At 34.5% G+C, this 19472-nt stretch overlaps 1 protein-coding gene across 1 annotated transcript in view; it reads right to left on the reverse strand.

The window, feature by feature from the left end:
• Window positions 1-19472, reverse strand: part of ADGB (androglobin) — an 87622-nt gene that overhangs the window by 19940 nt on the left and 48210 nt on the right. The window contains exons 21-27 of the mRNA XM_066178893.1: window positions 17565-17703; window positions 11999-12187; window positions 10527-10620; window positions 8853-8987; window positions 7898-8051; window positions 4536-4723; window positions 2784-2959 (exon numbers count right to left, since the gene is read on the reverse strand). Of these exons, the coding sequence (XP_066034990.1) occupies window positions 2784-2959; window positions 4536-4723; window positions 7898-8051; window positions 8853-8987; window positions 10527-10620; window positions 11999-12187; window positions 17565-17703 (1075 nt within the window). The remainder of the gene's footprint in view (window positions 1-2783; window positions 2960-4535; window positions 4724-7897; window positions 8052-8852; window positions 8988-10526; window positions 10621-11998; window positions 12188-17564; window positions 17704-19472) is intronic.

Raw genomic sequence — 19472 nt, forward strand, 5'->3', positions numbered from 1 at the left:
CTCCATAAGAGTCGATCTGCTTCCTTTACAGGAAAGACCAGTCGGAAAAGCTCCCCAAAAGACATACACGACCAATAATTCTCGCAATGCTCACCAGGTGGTGCTGTAACACCAAATTATTTTTTCATACGAAAATACGCGTATGCCACTCTCGGTTTTCTTAAGTTCTGGCTAGAAGAAACTTCTGCCTACCTCGCTTCCAGATTCAAATAAATATCTGAAAGATATTTTTATACTTTTTAACAGGATTTTATCAGCCTGTTACTGTGGAAAATAAAAGGACTGTGAGCATTCACTTGCCCATCTGTGCTTACACAACTGCTGTGCTTGTATCAACAGAACAAATTGTGGTAGCAATGTCTGTGTCAATATGTAAGTCCTTTATTGTCAAGCAAATGTACTAGGTCCAAGTCATCTGCTGCATCTCAGAAGAGGTAAATATATTCAAAATCAGTTGGTTTACTGTAGTTTTTGGGCTGTAAAATACATTAATAGAGCAGCTGTGTCTGGAGGTGAATTAACAGGCTTTGGGTGGGCAAGGGAGATAGTGTTTTATTGCTTGCACAATAATGTACTTAAGAGAACTTTTGGCAACACAGTGATCAATTCTGAGAGGCAGAACATGTGTGGCAGTGAATAAGTGTCAAATTTAGAGACTGTATAAGGCTTAACTAACAAGATTGGTGCCAATGGTATAGCAGTGTTTTCTGATTATTCCTATTCTGAGAAAACACACTTTTTTAGAGAACAAAGAAATACTGACAGAAGGAATCTTGTTGAATTGAGTGTCAGTTGTACAAATCTTCACTTGAACTTGGCATCAGTATTTCTGAGTGTTTCTATTTAGTTATTGTAAAGGCCATAAAAACACTTTTGGCAATAGCAAAGAAACATGCTTTTACAATGCCATGAATTGAACCACTACAGAACCTAGAGACACTCAGTTGTTTGGGTAATACAATACTGTCATGTTGGTTATACTGAGGACATTTCACAATATTTTAATTTTATTTGGATGCTATGAAAGATTCTACACAAAGTATCTTCTCTGTGATATACAGGATGTATATTAATAGGAAAAGAACTTCAGTTTTAAGGCCAATTGGTCTAGTATTGTAAAAATATAAGTAATAGTAAAAGAAACCCCAAAAAGCCCAAAAAACCAGTGACAGCTTCACAGTCTTTCATTCCAAATGGCAGCTCTCTATATAGCCACATGCACTTAAAGAGCATCAGAATATTCATTTCAACTTCAAATATATCCTAAAATCATAACACGATTTTATGGCCACCACTTGTAAATAGGCCCTGATACAAAAACCTTCCTATTTTCAATCAGGTAAATGTAACAGATATTTCCCTAAATAATTCACAGTGGATTAAAATAATTTTAAATTAGCAGAAATTATTTGCATCATAGCACATTAGAGCTAGAATGTATGTGTCTGATTTCTGAGGATATTTTGCAAAGTTCTCACATATATGTCCTGGTAGACTGGCGAAAGCAAAATACCACTTCTAGTTATTTTGCCCCATCCTTTCCTTTCAGAATCTGGTGGAACCCACTTCTCTTCCCTGTGACTTGATCGTGCCTTTTAACTTATTTCAGTCTTAGCCTATCACACTTGCAAGAGACAGCATCCCAGTATCCTGAAACAAAGTTTCTCCTTCGCTTTACTGAGGGTAACTCAGCAACTTATTGCCACTATTGCGATGCTGCTCCTAAGCTGAGCTATTTTACACTTTCCTGTTTCTATTTCCACCAGTCTGCTATTAAGTTTACTAGTCCACTTCCACATTCCAAAACCATTAACCAAAAATAGCTACTGATTATCTTGGTGACTCAGAGAGAGTCATGACAGCTTCTCTACGTCTTCTTTTAAAACCCTAATATTTTCGTCTGATGAACTGTGTTTTAAGAGCATGGTCTTCCTAGGATGAGATTTTACATTTCTGGTAATAACAAGGGGCAGTTGAGACAGAAATCAAGATATTTCATAAATATGATTAAGTTAATTATTTTTCCCATAAAGCATTGGAATTTCATATAACACATTATGCTAAAGGATCATGTTTGAAGACTCCACAGGTTGAAATAGTGGAGGTGAGCAGATGAAATATTTTGGGCATTAGAAAAGCAATAATCCAGTATCTGAACAATTTGTCCTTGCCTCAGGTTCTCAATATGCTCAAAAAGGCAAACTCAGATTTACAGAAGATTCATTGTTTAGAGGTCTTCATAAAAGGACTGAAGACTTTCATTTCTTACATATCTCATGTATAGTGGTGTCCATGGAGAGTACAGTAGCGGACTTGTTGGCTTATAAACATCTGCTTTATTTAAGCAAACTTGTAATTCTTATAAAGAATTAATTTCAAAATTGAAACACAACTATAATGAATAATTCAAAATAATACACAAATAAAATGGAAATCATTTGATTTAGGATTGAGGTGTATAGAAAATGGAAAAAATGTAAATTATCAAGGAAGATGGCGTGGCACTATCCTCTAAAATCTATTACATATAAGAAGTATAATAGAGGTAGGCAGATGGTACTTAATTTTTTGTTTAAAATTACCTGAGCACTACAAGGTCCATTGTCAAAAATTTCTAAGAATTATGTATCTCATTCAATTGTACTTATTGGTTTTGAACAGTAAAATTAAAGATTAATGAAAAGAGCAGCAAAAAATACTATTTTCTGTGATTATCTAGGGTTACTGTAAGAATATATATCCTGCAGTGAATAAAATTATCAAATATGGAATACAATACTTACACTGGATTGATTGATTTCTCCAGAAGTTAAAAACTGGGATGACAGCATTGCCCTTTCCAATGACACTCTTAATTTCCTTCTCATTATCTAGGACTTGTAGTTTAATGAACACATCTGATTTAGAGGTTTCTACCTGCAATGTAGCAGTCTGTGATGCTGTGACTTTTACAAAATACCTGAAGAGGAAGAAAACATTATAGCAATACAACCAACTATATCTGATCATTCTTTTTTAGGAAAGTACCAAAATGTTGTGCCGAACTGGAACCAAACACTTAAAATTGAGTTACAAATCAACAGTTTTCCTGGAATCTGATGGGCTAAGCTTCCTGTTGTGAAGTTTAGTGCAGTGAATCAACAAAAAAACCCAAGTGCTGATTCTGAAAAATGGTGTGGTCTAGCTATTTTTTTTAATTGCCTTATCAAATGTCCAATTAGACATTTGACTCTCTACTGTACTTTTATTTGTTGACCATCATTAGCCAGATTAGGGAACTGTATCATTACAAAATTACTTGAGGGAAAAAAAAATATTTGCTTTCAAAAGGGTAGGGATATCTCCTTTGATAGCAGTAGCTGCTTTGGTCAGCCTAAAAGACTGTGGCATTAAAAACCTGTTGAATTAGAGTCTGAGGACAAAATTCAAATAATTGTTATGTTGTTCAAATAGTTGTTACGTTGTAACCCATTGTGGTATGTATTATATGCTTTTTGTCCATAAATTCAAATTGTTATGACTAATCTCACCAAACAAGCAAAGAAATAACAACACACAAAAAAATCCATCACCCTGACTTCAGCACATTTGGAGCTAAAACTATATATATATATATTTAAGTTTGGTAACATCAAAAGGGGAGAAAGAATGAAAATCATCAAGAAAGACAGAGCTTACAAAAAATTTAATGCATTTGTTTTGTCTCCATTACATGCTTTCTTCTTTTATATTGAAAATGATTCCTTCTCTTAAAGAGACCTCTATCCGAATAATAATCCATTGGTTTGAAATACTGAAAAAGCTTTCAGGAATCAGGATAAAATGTTTTAGAGTAAACTTTCAAAATATACACATTTAATCAGTTCTAAGCACAGGGCCAGTGGTAATGCAATGTGTAGCTCTTCATGTAAAAACTTCAGCATAGCAATTTAGTCATGGTCGGTTCTTAACTCAGAAGGGATTTAAATGAACTTTAATCAATTAAAAAAGAATTAATAAAAACCTAATCACATGTTTTTTAAATGTATTCTCCTAAAAGAATCAGCATGCTAAAATAAAACATATATAAACTTTTCTGCCAATACTTCAAGATGTAAAATTGGTCTGATATATTGGAAAAAAAAGGGTTTTATTCCTGTATTAATTAAAGCTTTATCCCAAGAGCTGAAAAAACCCCCAAACTTTATGTCTCTTCCCCACCTGAAAAATCTTGATTTTAATACATGTTTATTCCCCAAAAGTACTATGGAATTTCAGTAACTGGCATATGGATAAGACTGAGCTTACAGAAATGCAAAATACTGAATTTTGATTTTAAAGTTCTAGTCTGTGTACTTCACACCTGTTCTTCACTAAGTAGTGGCAATATTTCACAAATAACACTTTCACTAATCAAATGTTAATTTGATACCTCATAAAGTTCAGCTATTTGCATCAATATTTTCCCCTTCTAAGAAAGAGGAAAGAACACAATTTTCTGGTAGGGATGACCAATATGAAATTCAGAATTTATTCATTCTTCTCTCAATATTTACCTAAACATTAGGAACTCCTTGTTGGGTATGTAATGCTCCTTAAACTGTCGAGTAAAATAGCTATTATTTACAGCCCCACGAGAGAGGAATGGAAGGGCGCTCTGGGAGCTGATGAAGCGCAGCATCCATTTTCCAGCTGCCACAGGTTGGTCATCAGTGTGCGCTTCAGCCACAAAAGTGTATCCTTTCTGAAAGGGGAAAACAACTCGTTTTTATCTGGCAGTAACTCTGCTCAAAAAGCACTCTGTGACTACGTGCAACACATTTTGTTGTCCATTACACTTATTAATATAATAAGATGTCCTTCATCAGCAAGAATCTTATAACTCCAGTCTATTCTAACTTATGGAGCATCTCTTATTTTAGCAATTTATATTTGGCAAAAAGTTACATAGCAAGTTAAATACAATTTCATCTAACTGGAAAGCTGGTAGGTCTTTTTAGGGGCAGGTACAACCAGAGTCCTGAAATCACTTTCTAACCAAATTATTTGATGATTTAAAATGCTCCTTCATGCTTAGGCAGTGTGAAAGATGGGGTTGGATGAGTTCGCTGCATGGAAATTTAGAGATGAGATTACTTCCGTCTTCAAATCTGAGATTAAATTGACATTTCTCTTAATTTAATAATGCCACTGCAGATGCAGCATGAAATTTCAAGATAGTAATCTTATTTTTATGAAGATGTTGATTTAAGAAAAAATATTTCTAGTATTAGAAAATTCAAGTAAAAAAAAATAATAAAAATTGCAACACAATTAATAGGGCTGATGCAGATATGGGTGCTTTTTACGAATCCTGAGAATAGGAATATGAGGAGCCAGGATCCAACATAAAAAGTTTCAAACTTTGATTGATTTGTATTTCTGAAAATGAAGGCAACATGAATGTGATTAGTTGAAAGGCATGGGCAGGAAAAAGGGATATATGGAGTGAAATGCCCACTTGTAATGTTGCAGGGGAACTCAGAATTAAGTCCCTTCTTCATGTAGTCCAACTAACCCTACTATCTCCCTATTTCAAATATTAAAAATTCATGTTCCACCCGATAAATAGTCCAAATGAAAATACTTTGAAAGACTTAATTTCCTTCAGTCCTCTTCTAAATTCCATTTAAAGAAATCTGCATTTACCAGCAAAACAAGCTTTGTTGAAATATCCTTCTAATAAATAGGATTGTTATTTCAGGACTATCCAATAATTCAGGGCTGTCGCTCCAGGAATACTGAATATTTAGAATGAAAGTAAAACATTCATGATTCCAATTTGTGCAATTGTAGCAGTAAGGGACTTTATAATCTTTAATCACCACAAGGTAATAGCAACCACTCAGAATTACCATTCAGGAGAACTCTCTTATTTAGACATTTAGTTAAGCACAGGGACACAGGTCCCTCTGTTCTTATCACATACACCTGGAAATGGGGAAGGATTTAGCCAGATATTCAAATGCTTTCTGACAGCACGGGATACATGAGAAGAACAATTTCTCTTGTGTACCTATCAATAAAGAGAATGTTATACAATCTTAACGTTCACTAAAAATATTCAGAAAATTAAGACTTGGGACCAAAGTTTGTTTGAATGAACACTTTCTGAATAATACAAGCAATGAGAAAGCACAATAACTAAACTTTGTACCTGGTAGGAAGATCAAGTCCCTACTGAGAAATAAGAAAATAGATTTCAACATGCAATGCAACCCCACTAAATGTATGTCTCTTTCTTAGAAAACCTTCAAGAAGTTTCACTACTTACTTTTATATAGCTTGTTACAATTCACTGTCTCTAGAATCAGAAAGGATTGTTTTCTAATATACCACCCAAGTTAACTTTATGGCAAAGTAAGATGAATCCCTTACATCCTTCTATGACTAGTCAAGAAAAAAACTGAACAGTGTCTTTGCTCCAATAGACTTCTATTTTCTGGACTAAATATGGTGGTAGTGATGATTTCTTAAACTCTTATCTATGTAGGTCAGCTGAAGCTTGAGTGCTTATCTCTATCCTTTTCTACAATCTGTTCAAAAGACTTGTGAATAATACAGAGAATAGAATTAAAAAAAAAAAACAAAAAAACAAAACAAAACAAAACAAAAAACCCACCAAAACCTGCCAAGAACTAAACCAAAATTTAACTATATCCAGCAGTAGAATAAAAAAAAAAAACCACCAAAAAAGAAGAAAATTTCATGCAACCCAAAGAAATCCAAATAATGCTAAGCAAGTAGCCAGTTTCCATCTAGGCTGTAATGTTTGCAAAAAGAAGACAGACTTTATTGCTAGTGTGCAGATTTTATCTTCGTTGTCAATCATTCTGAAATGAACTTTAATGTGTTCCAGGAGTGTCTCTGCAGCAGAGTAACAGTATCTGTTGACAGGATTCCTTTTTATCTGTGTTGTAAACTGCTGAGTCACAGCTTAGAAGCAGAACTGGTAGGTGTATTTTTTTTAAAAAAAATTACTTTTTATGTAATAATACTGACATTTAAGAATTCGAGCATACTGCATTATTTCTTGCTTGATGTATTACATTGTTGACTATTTTTTACAAAATTCTATCACAAAAAAATATAACAGGTTAAAATAATACCATTGTATTCTGTGTTTACTAATTGCAGAATGCCTTGTCAAAGTATCAACAGAGATTTCAAAAGCTTGTGCAGGTCCACTGAAACAATAATCAACTATTTAGAGATAGGAAGAATCAAGCTAAATTGTAGACTATAAGGTTATTTCTTACTGAGAAACTCAGGAGCTCAGTGATTGAGAAATGCAGTAAGAACAAGTAGAAAAATATAGCATGCCTACGCAATTCTGTTTTAATAGTTTAAAAATCAGCCATTACTACTATTTACCACATTTAATATTACAAAATATAGACTATTAGCTTAGTAAACAATAACAAAAATAAGGCTTTAAGAGGGGACTTCTTCAATAGGGAAGAGCAGGAATCCAATGAAAAGGGCCATTTTCATTAGTAATTGACAGAATCACTGAGGCTACTATGCTGTACCCATGGGAAGAAAAGATGTCCCTTTATCATTCCTTATTCAAACTTTTTATGGCCACAAGTTAAACATTGGTACAAAATTTACTATGCTCAGTGTTATGCATGATAAACTGCAAAAAACCCCCAAAACAACAGCAGCTGGAAAGAGTACAGAGGAGAGAATAATCAAAAACTCGCTAATAAATGTTCAGCACAGAAGCAGATCAGCGACAGTCTCTGTTCAAACCTGCTGATTAATAAGGGTGTGCTTTTAAGTAGAACACTATGACATAGCCAAAAATCTCCACAGAATTTGGGCATTTGTTATTAGTTTTAAAATTATACTTTTCACTACAACTTCTTGCATTTACCTTATTTTTGGGATAAATCTGAGAAGTCATTTTGAGAAAGGCATTTGGCATTTCCTCCTGTGTGTCATTATCCAGAACATGAAGTCTACAGGAAGGGATAGTGGTAAACACCTTTGTAAATATAAGCATGTCTTCTGGGACAATAAATATTTCTCTAAAAAAAAAAATACATTATATCAAAACTATTTTCCCAAATAAAAGGATATGTGTGACACAAAGCAAAAAATATTGCCATGGTTTAAGCCCAGCCAGCAATTAAATGCAATGCAGCTGTTCACTCACTTCCCACACCCAACTCACCTGAGGGAAAGAATCAGAAAGAAAATAAAAATCTCTTGTGTTAAGAACAGTTAAAAACAGAAACAAAATATACTAATAAATATTCCAATAATATCAATATTTTTAATTAATAGGAGAGGGAGAGAGAGTAACAGAACCCAAGAGAAACAAATGATGCTCAATACAATTGGTCACCACCCACTGACCGATGCCCAGCCTGTTCCTGAGCAGTAATCAGCTCCCTTCCAGGTAATCCTTCCCCAATTTATACACTGAACATGATATTCTCTTGTATGGAACATGCCTTTGGCCACTTCAGGACAGCTGTTCTGGCTGTGCTTCCTTTCAGATTTTTGTGCACCTCCTCACTGGCAGAGTGTGAGACCCTGAAAAGTCCTCAACTTGGGGTAAGCACTCAACAACCAAAACATCAGTATGTTATCAATATTATTATCACACTAAATCCAAATACACAGCACTCTACCAGCTACTAGGAAGAAAATGAAGAAGAAATGAAGAAGAAAATTTACTCTGCTCCAGCCAAAGCCAGGACAAGTACATGTCAGAGTTTAAGGGAAGCAGACAGATAAGAAGATTTTTAAGCAGGTTAAGGGAAAACCAGAGGATATCAATATTATTTCCCCATAAGAGTTGTACAGGACTCTGTGAAATTCACCTGAAAACCAGAAACCATGCATGTGGTGGTTGATTGGCATATGTTACTGCATAGTCAGTGAAATACATCTTACACCATTCATCTTCATAACAAGGGAACTTTTTAGCTGAATCAGAGTTTCTTTTAAACATTTCTCTGGAAAGCAAAAAACAAGATAAAGACTTCAGTCTAATCAGGACGGCATATATACATGTATACTGACTTTTACTGATGCTGATCATGAAGAACACTACTTTGTGCATGAATGTAAAACAACATAAAATGTGTTACTAATGTTTCTCTAGTAGTTGTTCACTCTTAAATAAAAAAAAAAATGGAGGGATCAGTTCTTTCAGACCTCATGGCAAATATATACACATATTTCTATCAATCAGTCTATCTGTGATGACAGCTGCTTCTAACATCCCAAGATGTTATGACTTTTACAAAACGTTACCTCTTTCTTTTTCTTTTTTCTTTTTTAATAAATGTCGCTTAGCATAACTTCACTTTCTTTAAGTTGTCATCTTAAAGCTGTGGAATCATTAGGAGATAAAAATCCCTTTATTTAGTTTTAAAACTTTTTGGAACAACATTGGACTAAAAGCAAAACTTATTGGCCAAGGTGCTAGATTGCTATGTTAAATGGAAATCTGTCAGCTGTTGAAAAAAAAAATTAGGCACATGCACGTTAGCATGATTTTAACACTCAAATGTATCCCTCAGGGCAATGTCTACGAACACCATAGGTTTTAGAAGTCCGAAGTCAGACTAGAAACTGCATCTTATCTTTGCTGATGTAGAAATGCTGCAAATCTAAAATGGATGGCTAATATTTGGAACAAGGCTGTGGTTGCAAAGTGCTGATCCCATCAATGTACACTGGTTTTACAAGGTTAGAAACACTAAAAGGTGAAATAAAATTATACCTGGTGTGAGTGTTGCTCAAATTGCTGGTTATAAGGAGTGAGGATTTATATCCACAGGCAGTAATTATTGCCAGTTTTCGCTCCTCACCCCTGGAAGAACTGATTTACTGCTAGATCCGTTGTGTGAACACTTGCAGAGAGATTTCTTGAGGACTTAATGGAAATATGTGATCCCCAAAGAGCTTGAAAATGACTTAATGAACACTTTTGAAATTAGAATAGCTGTCTTTCCAAAAGCTGTAACACAATGTCAGGGAAAGCATAGAAATACACCTACTACACTTCTACTACCTAGAAATACATCTACTTTCCTTCAAGTAAGTTAACAAAAATGTCCCCTGTTGAGATGATAAACTGGGTACAAATAAATAGTAAAGCTATCTCCTTTCTACTGTCAACCATGATTGTTTTACAGATAGCACAAATCAAAGTGTTTCTTTAAATCAACTGGTTAACTGCTTTACTAAGGAATTGGTATCAGATCGACACTGATGGAGCAGCCTACCAAATGCTCAAAAATTAAATACATGAAAAAGGTAGTATTTTAGCTCAAGCTGTAGAAAAAAATCTGTAACATATCTAAAAATTATATTTTACTCATGTAGGCTACACAGAATAAAGCACAGCATATATTTAGTAAAAACATTTCATCATTCCATCAGGGTTTTATAATTTTGACACTAATAATGCTCTTACCATGTTTATTTTGTGAAAAAACAGTTTATAACTGCCTGAAATAAAATAGTTTGATTTATTGCAAGATTACCTTAACAACATTACAGCATACTCTTCAAAATTTGACTCAATCACAGTCCACAGGTTTTTCAAAATTTCTTCAACATCGGTGTTTTCTTTAGTACCTAGAGATAATAAAATAAGTTAGAAAATACAGCATCCAGTTTTGCTATTGTTCTAAATTTACACCTGCCAAACATTTTGAAAAATACCACTTGCAGAAGTAAATTGCCTTACTTATTTGGAGTTTTACAGAAGTCTCAGTGAGCTGAAAACTGTTTTTCCTTTGCCTGAATATATTCCATACATCATCATCTTTGTACTTTTTAGGACTTCTACAATTGCAAAAATGATGTGATCAATATTTTCTCCAATCTACAGTTTTTTCACTGTAACATGTTGTAGTGATACGTGGCAATCTATGTCCTCAGAATAGGCTATTTAACTCCCAGCAACTTTCATCTGCAGATACCAGGGAAGGGTAGGGATGTACCTAAACTATCTGTGTAGCTAACAGGAAAAAAACTGGGCAGTTCCAATGGGTAATTCATCCTACCCATGTTGGATAACTCACATAACAGGATGTGTTGTCATCTCAAGGTGTCTGCTTCTACACATGGAATACAGATGAAGACAAGACTGATTTTTAAGTCTTCAGTATTACAATGCAAATCTTGGTTTATTTCAATAGCTACCTTATCCTTTTAAAAATAAATGTCACTTTTTTCTAACTTGAATGTGTCCAGATTCAAGCCACAAACTTTGAATCTCAGACAAATGATCTTCTTGTTAACCCTTGGGATATCAGCCTGAAGATACTGTTGCTATCAAATTGTTTTCTTCATGTGGGTACTTAAAGATTGTAGCAAAGTCTTTTCTTATCTGGTCTTTTTGCAATTACAGACGAACAACCTGTAAGTACAAGGCCTATATTTAATCCTGATCCTTACAACTCTACTCAGAATTTTGCAGTTGTTATCTTTCTTTCTTCCTCGACTGAGGACACTGCACTTGGACACAGTATTCCAGCTGAGAGAACTGCTGAATAGGAAATGTGCTACAGGTCTTGAACTGCTATACAAGATTCCCCTATCTATATGCACAAGAATGAAGAAGAGTATCAGCACAGCTTCTTCGGAGGACAGCATTGGACTTTGATCTCGTGTATGTTCCACAAACTACTCATTAAGACACTTAGGTTCTTGTATGATCTCCTTTATATTTCCAGAAAAAAACCCAACTAACATTTAGCCCAGCTCTAAATCTAAATTAATATAAATTCTGGTTTAGTATCTATGCAAATCTAGGGGGGTGTATCTTTCAGATACCTTTTAGTACCATATGTACTGAGTGGTTAGGTGTACTTAATAGAACTATAACTCCTATTTCATTAGTTTCAGTTAATTTTACCTAGATATTAATTAGCAAAAAACCTCTTTACAGTGAAGATTCAAATAACATTAAGTATGAGACATTTTTGAAAGGCATTTTTAAATGACAGACCTGGTTCTCTGCTCTTCAGTATTTTCCTAATATAGATCCCTCTCCAGATGGCTTGAATTTTGAGAGCTGCTGCCTCTTCTTCAGGTGTGTGTGTTTGATTCTCCCAATTACTAAGGGATTTCTCCTCACTGCTCTCTGGAGGATTGGAAGAATGAGTAACATCAACAAAGCTGGATGTACTGTGGCTGCCTGTAATGAATTTGAAAAGAAAAGAATAAACAACAAAAAAACAAACACAATACAGCAAGAGAGTGATTTCAAGCATTTTATGATGAAAATATCACTCTTGAAATTTTGTTTTATCATAAGTTGGAGAAAATATACTGTATAATTACATGAAATCAAAATGTCAGCTACTTTGCTAATTACAAACATCAAATAACTTAATTTTTCTCTTCATGGACAGCTATTGCAGGACATTTTTTAAAATCGTATCTCCTACTGTAATTTCAAAATGTTCTTCCAAACATGAATCAAGAGGATTTGATACACCAAAGCCTGACATTGTACACAGCTTAAAAGAGCTTCACAAGATTTTTAAGTACTTCTATCTCTCAAACTGATAATTTTATTAAGTAATAATTTCAACACCAATGCTATTCAAAACATTTTGTTTAGCCTTTGCAAAGGAGCCACAGAATAAGGGTAAGATCTATGATAAAGGGAGAGTTCATTTATCTGACTGATTTTATGTTACCAAGGAGTTTTGAAGTGGAACAGAAATTAGTGGGTTCTGACAGATTAGCAATGAGCTCTTTGAAGGTATTCTTGCCTAGAAATTAGCATCCTGGGAGCCATCCACACCAGGACTTAGGGAAGGGTGTGGGGAGCAACACCCCAAGGGGCCAGTGCCAGGGGGTTAGTTTGGAACTGCACACATATGGAACAAAGGTAGCAAGACAGCGTGATAGGAAGGAAACAGTGTTGCAAAAGGAAGTCCCAACAAATGAAAAGGAGAAGAGGAATCTGCTTGAAAAATGCAGACAGCTTCGAAGGCAAACAAACTATCTTAAGATACTGCTTTCATCAGTCAGATCACACATTTCAATCCAATTACTTTTACTCAATATTGCTAAATCTGGCTGTGCTCTCAAACCATAATTTCTCATCCGTATTTCATTTCCAAACCCCAGAAAGCCTCTTTAATACTTGGGGACTGAAAGATTACACCAGCCCACTTCAATAGAAACCAGATTAGAGCTCAACAATATGAATGGCACAACTGCTTTTATAAAACAGAAGCATATAATCAATCACAGAATAATACAGACTCGAATGGACCACTGAAGGTCATCTGGTCCAATCCTAAAGCCAAAGCTGGGGGAATTTAGAACAGGTTGCTCCTGTTCTTGAATAAATGTCCAGTCCATTTTTTAATACTCCATAACCATAGAGACTCCATAATTTAAGTGGGCAGTCTTTTCCAATTTTTCACTAGCCTCATGGTGAAAAATGTTTTCTTAATATTCAGCTGGAATTTAACATGCTGTGTTAAATGTGTCTAAGATGTGTTCTGTCTGTGCATCTCTGGAAAGGTTTGGCTCTCCCATTTATTCACCACTGTAACACATTTCAAAATGAATTTTTTCAATCTACAAACTTGTCTATTTTTCAATTAAATAACCCAGTGGAAAGATGACTTCTGACCCCGCTAATCATTGTCTTCATGGAAGGGAAATAGACTTCAAATTTCAGCTCATGCTTTAGGGCTCAGAAGAATGACTGCTGCTGCAGAGCCTACCTTCCTCATATAAGGCAAAATAATGTATTATAAAGTAACAGTTGTGTGTATATGAACACGCATATACACAGATTGACCTAATAGGTAAGGATATCCTAACATGGAGCAGGAATCAATAATACAGAAAAGTAAATACAGAAAGTATTGGTGTGGTGTTGCCCTGTGAACCATCTGAAAAATTAATCCACTGAGGATGTCAAGTGGACTCCATAACTAGAAATAAATACATACACCTCTAGAAATAAAACATTTAATTTGTGAGGATAAAGAATATATGGATATACAATAAGTTACTTAAATGTTGAACTGTTCCTGAAAACACAAATATTAAAAAAAATTGCATGGGTTGTCACACAGAAATCAATTTTATTTATAGAAACTGTCAAAAGTTGCCGCAGATCAGGCCAAACCCCCAAAATTATGCTTATATACTCCTAAAGTATATATTCCTAATGAGGTTCTTTTTCATTCAAATTTTTATACAATGTCATAACAACAAAAATATTTTTCCTTGAAACATTTAAGGCAAAATAATGAGGTCTAAAATAAATAGTCTAATCTTTTGAGGCTTTTTTTTATTTAACATTTCTTAATATTTTTCTTATAAGCAGAGAAATGTATACTGTGAGATGCTTTGAATCAACCTTGAACTAGTGAATGCTTTAAATCCATCAATATTGAACTAATGAATGTTTCAAATTTGACATTATGATTGAAAACAGATTTGTCAAAAATCTCTGACAAGTCTTAGCTGTTAATCAGAAGACACCATGTTAATAATAAAACTGAAGATTTCAAAGCAGCCTAGCAATATACTGTTCACCATAAAATCACTGCAGTTTTCCTGGAGACAACGTAGCAACGATTTTTTTGAAAAAGGGGCCTTTGCATGTACTCAAGAGACACTTTACATATTCAACCAAGTACTGTCAAACTTTCCCTCACCCCTTACTGGAACTCAAGCTCAAATCCAAAGTGCAAGAAGAAACAAATTTTCAGAATTCTCTTTTCAGTCATACAAGATAACACAACTGTGTAATTAGTCTTCCTAACCTATGTTTCTGGAGGAGAGAGAAGCTTATCCTGAAAAAGAACTGAGCAGAACTTCCTAAATAGTTTCACAGTTGAGATAAGCTTATAGAGAGCAGCTCAACTTCTAGATAAAATTTCAGACCAGAAGGTTTTAAGAGAACTGTACACAAAAGACACTCCACTTCAAAGTTGGAATTTATCCATGAGAAAGAAATGTAGCCCTTGTAATGTGCCTAAATGACTATCAAGAGTTTGAGACTCTTGAAAATAAGTGCCACAGACCTCCACTGACTGCATTGGCTTACTATTGAGCCCAATGAAACCAGGTGTAACATCATCCTGATATGCCTCCCTTCCTAAAAATATCACATACCTGTGTAAATTTAGTACCTCATGACTGCTCAAAGTTCTGCAGGGCCCCTTTATTCACTTTATTTCCAGGATACCACAGAAAAGCCATGCCATGGTGAAGCACTCAGTTTCAGATACTTCCATCCTTTTTTCGTATGTTCACATGGCACGGCTTCTGCTTGTTTCTTGTGGCTCTTCTGCTAATTGTTCCATGGGGATGGATGATACTTGGCAATCAAATAAATATGACTGGATCATTTTCAGGATGGTTTCTCAGAAACCTTAGCAGGCATGACCACTAACTGCAGTAAACCATAGTATCTTTGCCCGAGGTAAATTTTGATTCAAATTAATTCAGCACAGAGTGCAAAATAAATATGGCCAATATAGAATGGAGGTGCTGTTTCAAAAAAGGCTCAGATTTGACTTGATATACTCACAGACAGAGATGACAAAAATATTTCATGCATCTGTATGGTAGTTTACATTGATGTCTCTTAGGTTCCAAAGAGTTACAACCTCATCATGTCTTCAGCAACTAATGTGACAATGCAGTAGTGCTAATGTGGGCCAGGGCAGTCAGCTGAGGCCAATCCTTCTAGGACTTTCTACAATGCAGTTTTCAACTGTTTTTTCCTGCTATCTACCTCTTTTTCCTTGACATTTCACTTGGTTTATGCTTTATTTCTTTAGGGTTCTAGATGGAACCTGAACAAAAGCATGCATTTACTCCAAAGCAACCTTTATTAAGCAGGGCAAAACATCAATAAAGGCCAAAAAATGTCAATAAAACCAAAAGGAAACAATTACCTTTCCATTCCAATAAGGATCTCTTGTAATTTAATTCTAGAAAAGCAAATAATTTAAAAGGATACATAGGGCACTGGAGGAAACAAAACCAAAGCAGAACTTTCTTTCTCCACATATTTATTCTACTTCTCTGATTCACTGTCCAACTCCTAAAAAATATTCTGTCACAGTGGATCTCATACTTGAGTAATTTATAAGAGATCTTTGCTACAACCTGTCAACTGTGCTAATTATTCAAATCTATTTAAAAAATGTCTTCTAATGCTGACAAGTGTTTAAGGTTTTTTTTTAGGATACAGAAATCAGTAGCACAGTCATCTTTAAAAAATGTGACAGGTGTTGTTTACTTCAAGTGGTGTGATAAATGTCAATATGCTGACCATAGTAACATACTTTCATCATAGAATGAAATTCTCTGAAAAATACCTGTTGTGTCACAGAAGAATAACCTTCAGAAGACAGGAGATTCAGAGGAAAGTTCCCAGTAAAGAGAGATGCGCTTATAAATGCTTTCTTAAAAGGACAAACATATTACAACATTGTGCCAGTAAATATATTTGCGTACATTTTATTTTAGCTTTTTACATTATTTTTCCAGAATAAACTGACTAATCAAAAGGAAGTTAGTATCATTTTGTCTGACTAAGTAGAACTTACTTTATTCTGTAAGTTCACAATAGACAAAGGAAAAGCTAAGTCCACATAAAAAGTCTTCAAATGGTGATCATGTCTCTTCCCCCAATCAGAAAAATTATTTTTCTGTTGTGATATGAAACCATATACATAAGTCTTTTATTACTAAATTCAATCCTAACATTAATAGATTAAAAAGTTACAGAGACTGAAAAATAAGTCCTAAAATGGAAAAGAGCCATATATTTGGTTGCCAGGCAAACTTCATTCTAACTGCATAAAACTCCACTCTGCATAAAAAAAAAGCAAAGAAACAGTGGGAAGAGAATTATCCCTCCTTGTAATAAAGATCTTTGCCTTCCAATGGCTTCTCTTGAGTACATTCAGGTACACAGCACAGCGTGATCACAGGATGGAGAAGAGGCAGATGGTGCTGTTGCCAGTCTCACACTACATGGGAATGACTAGCCAGCCAATTAGCCAGGCCACACTATAATTTCCCAAATAGCGAGAAAGCAAGTCAAGAAATATTAAAACACCCCTACCCGAAAAAACAAAATCCTTGCAACTTATCACGGAGAAACAGCTGAACTTTCAATGAAGGTACTAACTTGAGTCTTCTTTCGCTCTCATTTTGTGAACAATATATGCATTTAAGGTCTTCTCAGCTGATACTTTGAACAAAAGTGATGAGGTGCAGTACATCAGGTAAAAAAATGCAGATGTTTGTTAATGTTTGCCAATATTGACAAATGTAACTCAAAGAAGACAAAGGACAGTTTTATAAATTAACAAAGGGTAAACAGACTTTCTGGAGCAACAAAAAAAGGATCAGTTCTGTTCTGAGATGAGCCTCAGATATGCTGTCAACAGTTAAAATCTTAGGCTTAAAAATTAACTGTGCCTACTTAAGCAAGAAAAAACAAGAACAGAGAAGAGCTGGCTTCCCTGAAAATAACAATGGGCAGATATATTTGAAGTGCATTATCAGTACAGTACCTGAAAACACAGTGTCATCCCCAGAAGTATCAATGTCTTTAAAATCCAGAGTGAAGGACCTGAAGGCAAATTTGTATCTGCAAAGATCCTTCTTGTCTAATACATATTTGATCAAATACCAAAAGGCATTATTGAAAACCTAAAATCAGACGGAAGAAAAGCACTCAAAGAATCATTCATTTATAAAGACTGATTTATACTTCTCTTTATTGTTTCAAAAATTGTTTCCCTCTTCTCTTACCATGTTTAAATGGAGTCTTTAACTTCCTCTAACAAATGACGATCTGAAAATTAATCCCAACTGTAGGACTACAATGTTTCAAGGCAACAATAGAGAGAAAACCTGTTTCGTGTCTGGCTTACAAAAATAAGAAAATAGGACTTATTCTACAGTGTGTTTATCACCCAGAAGCATCCTAGTAGTTTTTGTGTAGGGGGTCGATGGCCTCATAGCAGAGGAGAGAAGAACATATTATAATTGCTACCATCACAATGGGAGTTCTAAACTCAAGGTTTCAGAACAGGAACCGGTAACTGAATGGGAATGTTTTCGACATTAGAAGGTGCCACAGCATGGGAAGATTTGGCTCTATTTTTATGCTTTGACATATTGATGCTTTTTAAAGAGCAGAAATCCAGTCTTTTCCTCCCCCACTTCTAGTAGATGGGAATTTTAGAGTGTGTTTTAAAGAACTTGTTTCATAATCTGAGTTGAAGAACATAGTAACAACTTACTGGAAAAGACAAGATTTTTCTCTTTCATTCCCCTAATTTCAGATTTTTCTGCTTTCTGGAAACATTTAATGTATTTTAATTCTAATAAACATGTCCTTTATTTTTAAATTTGTAAAACTAGGGAAGAAAGAATATAGTAGACTCTTTCCTTTATTCAGAACAATTTTTCACTCTTTGTATTAAAGACAGATAATTTCCATATTTTCATCCTTGAATCACTGTCAGCTTAGTGCCTTTCATTTACCTCATTTCTGTCTTTTTATTCTTTTTTAGCTATACATTGGTCTCTGCAGAGGGGGAGAAATTAAGGGATGTGTGTTTATGACTACTGAATTTTTCTTGAGGTCCCAAAGTTTTGCCTATATTTCACATGAGCATATGCATTTAAAATTTGTATATTCCATTCCTAGGTCCAAATCGATTTTTTTTCCTGGTGACCTGGCATGTAAATTACCTCTTTCATGAGTGGTGCACCTGTAATCATTCTTTATTATTTATTTATTTTTCTGAATTTGAGCCTGCTGTCAAGCCCATGTACAAAAGTGCTAGCTTAGGTGTTCTAATTTTTAATATCAGTGATTATAAAAATAATAAGCTCTTTCTTCTATTCAGTCTTCTAAACTATACAGTCTGAACTGCATGAGCTTTCTTGTACTTTGATGAAAATAAATGGATCTGGAATATATAAAATACTGACTTTAGAAAAATCAAGGTATAGCAACATGATCAACATCTGCATATTTATAAAAATTAATATATCTTCTATAAAAATTGTTGCAATCTTTTTATAATATTGGAAATCTATAGCACAAAGATCTACAAAAAAGTGCAATGTTTTCATCATATACCTTTAATTTATCATACATACAAAGCAGAAAAGTTAAATAAGAATGCTGCAGTTTCAAGAAACAAAGAAAACCAGCTTGAAGTACTGTGAATGAAAGAACTCATTTCTGCCTCCAGAAATATAGGCTGCAATACTATTTTCCTGTTACATCAACATTAGACACGGAAAATAACCATTAGACTTTTCTGCATTTCAAGTAGCATCTTTCAAATCCAAAATGAAGTTGTAACATAAAAACATCTCATGCTTTCTGCCCCTAAGTGTGCTAAACTAGATTCACAAAAATATCCTATTTAGAATGTGCTGCTCTGTGCACATTGAAATTT

The sequence above is a fragment of the Chamaea fasciata genome, unplaced genomic scaffold (genome assembly GCF_029207755.1).
Source record: "Chamaea fasciata isolate MVZ Bird 193981 ecotype frontalis unplaced genomic scaffold, bChaFas1.0.hap1 SCAF_3, whole genome shotgun sequence".
Lineage (NCBI taxonomy): Eukaryota > Metazoa > Chordata > Aves > Passeriformes > Sylviidae > Chamaea > Chamaea fasciata.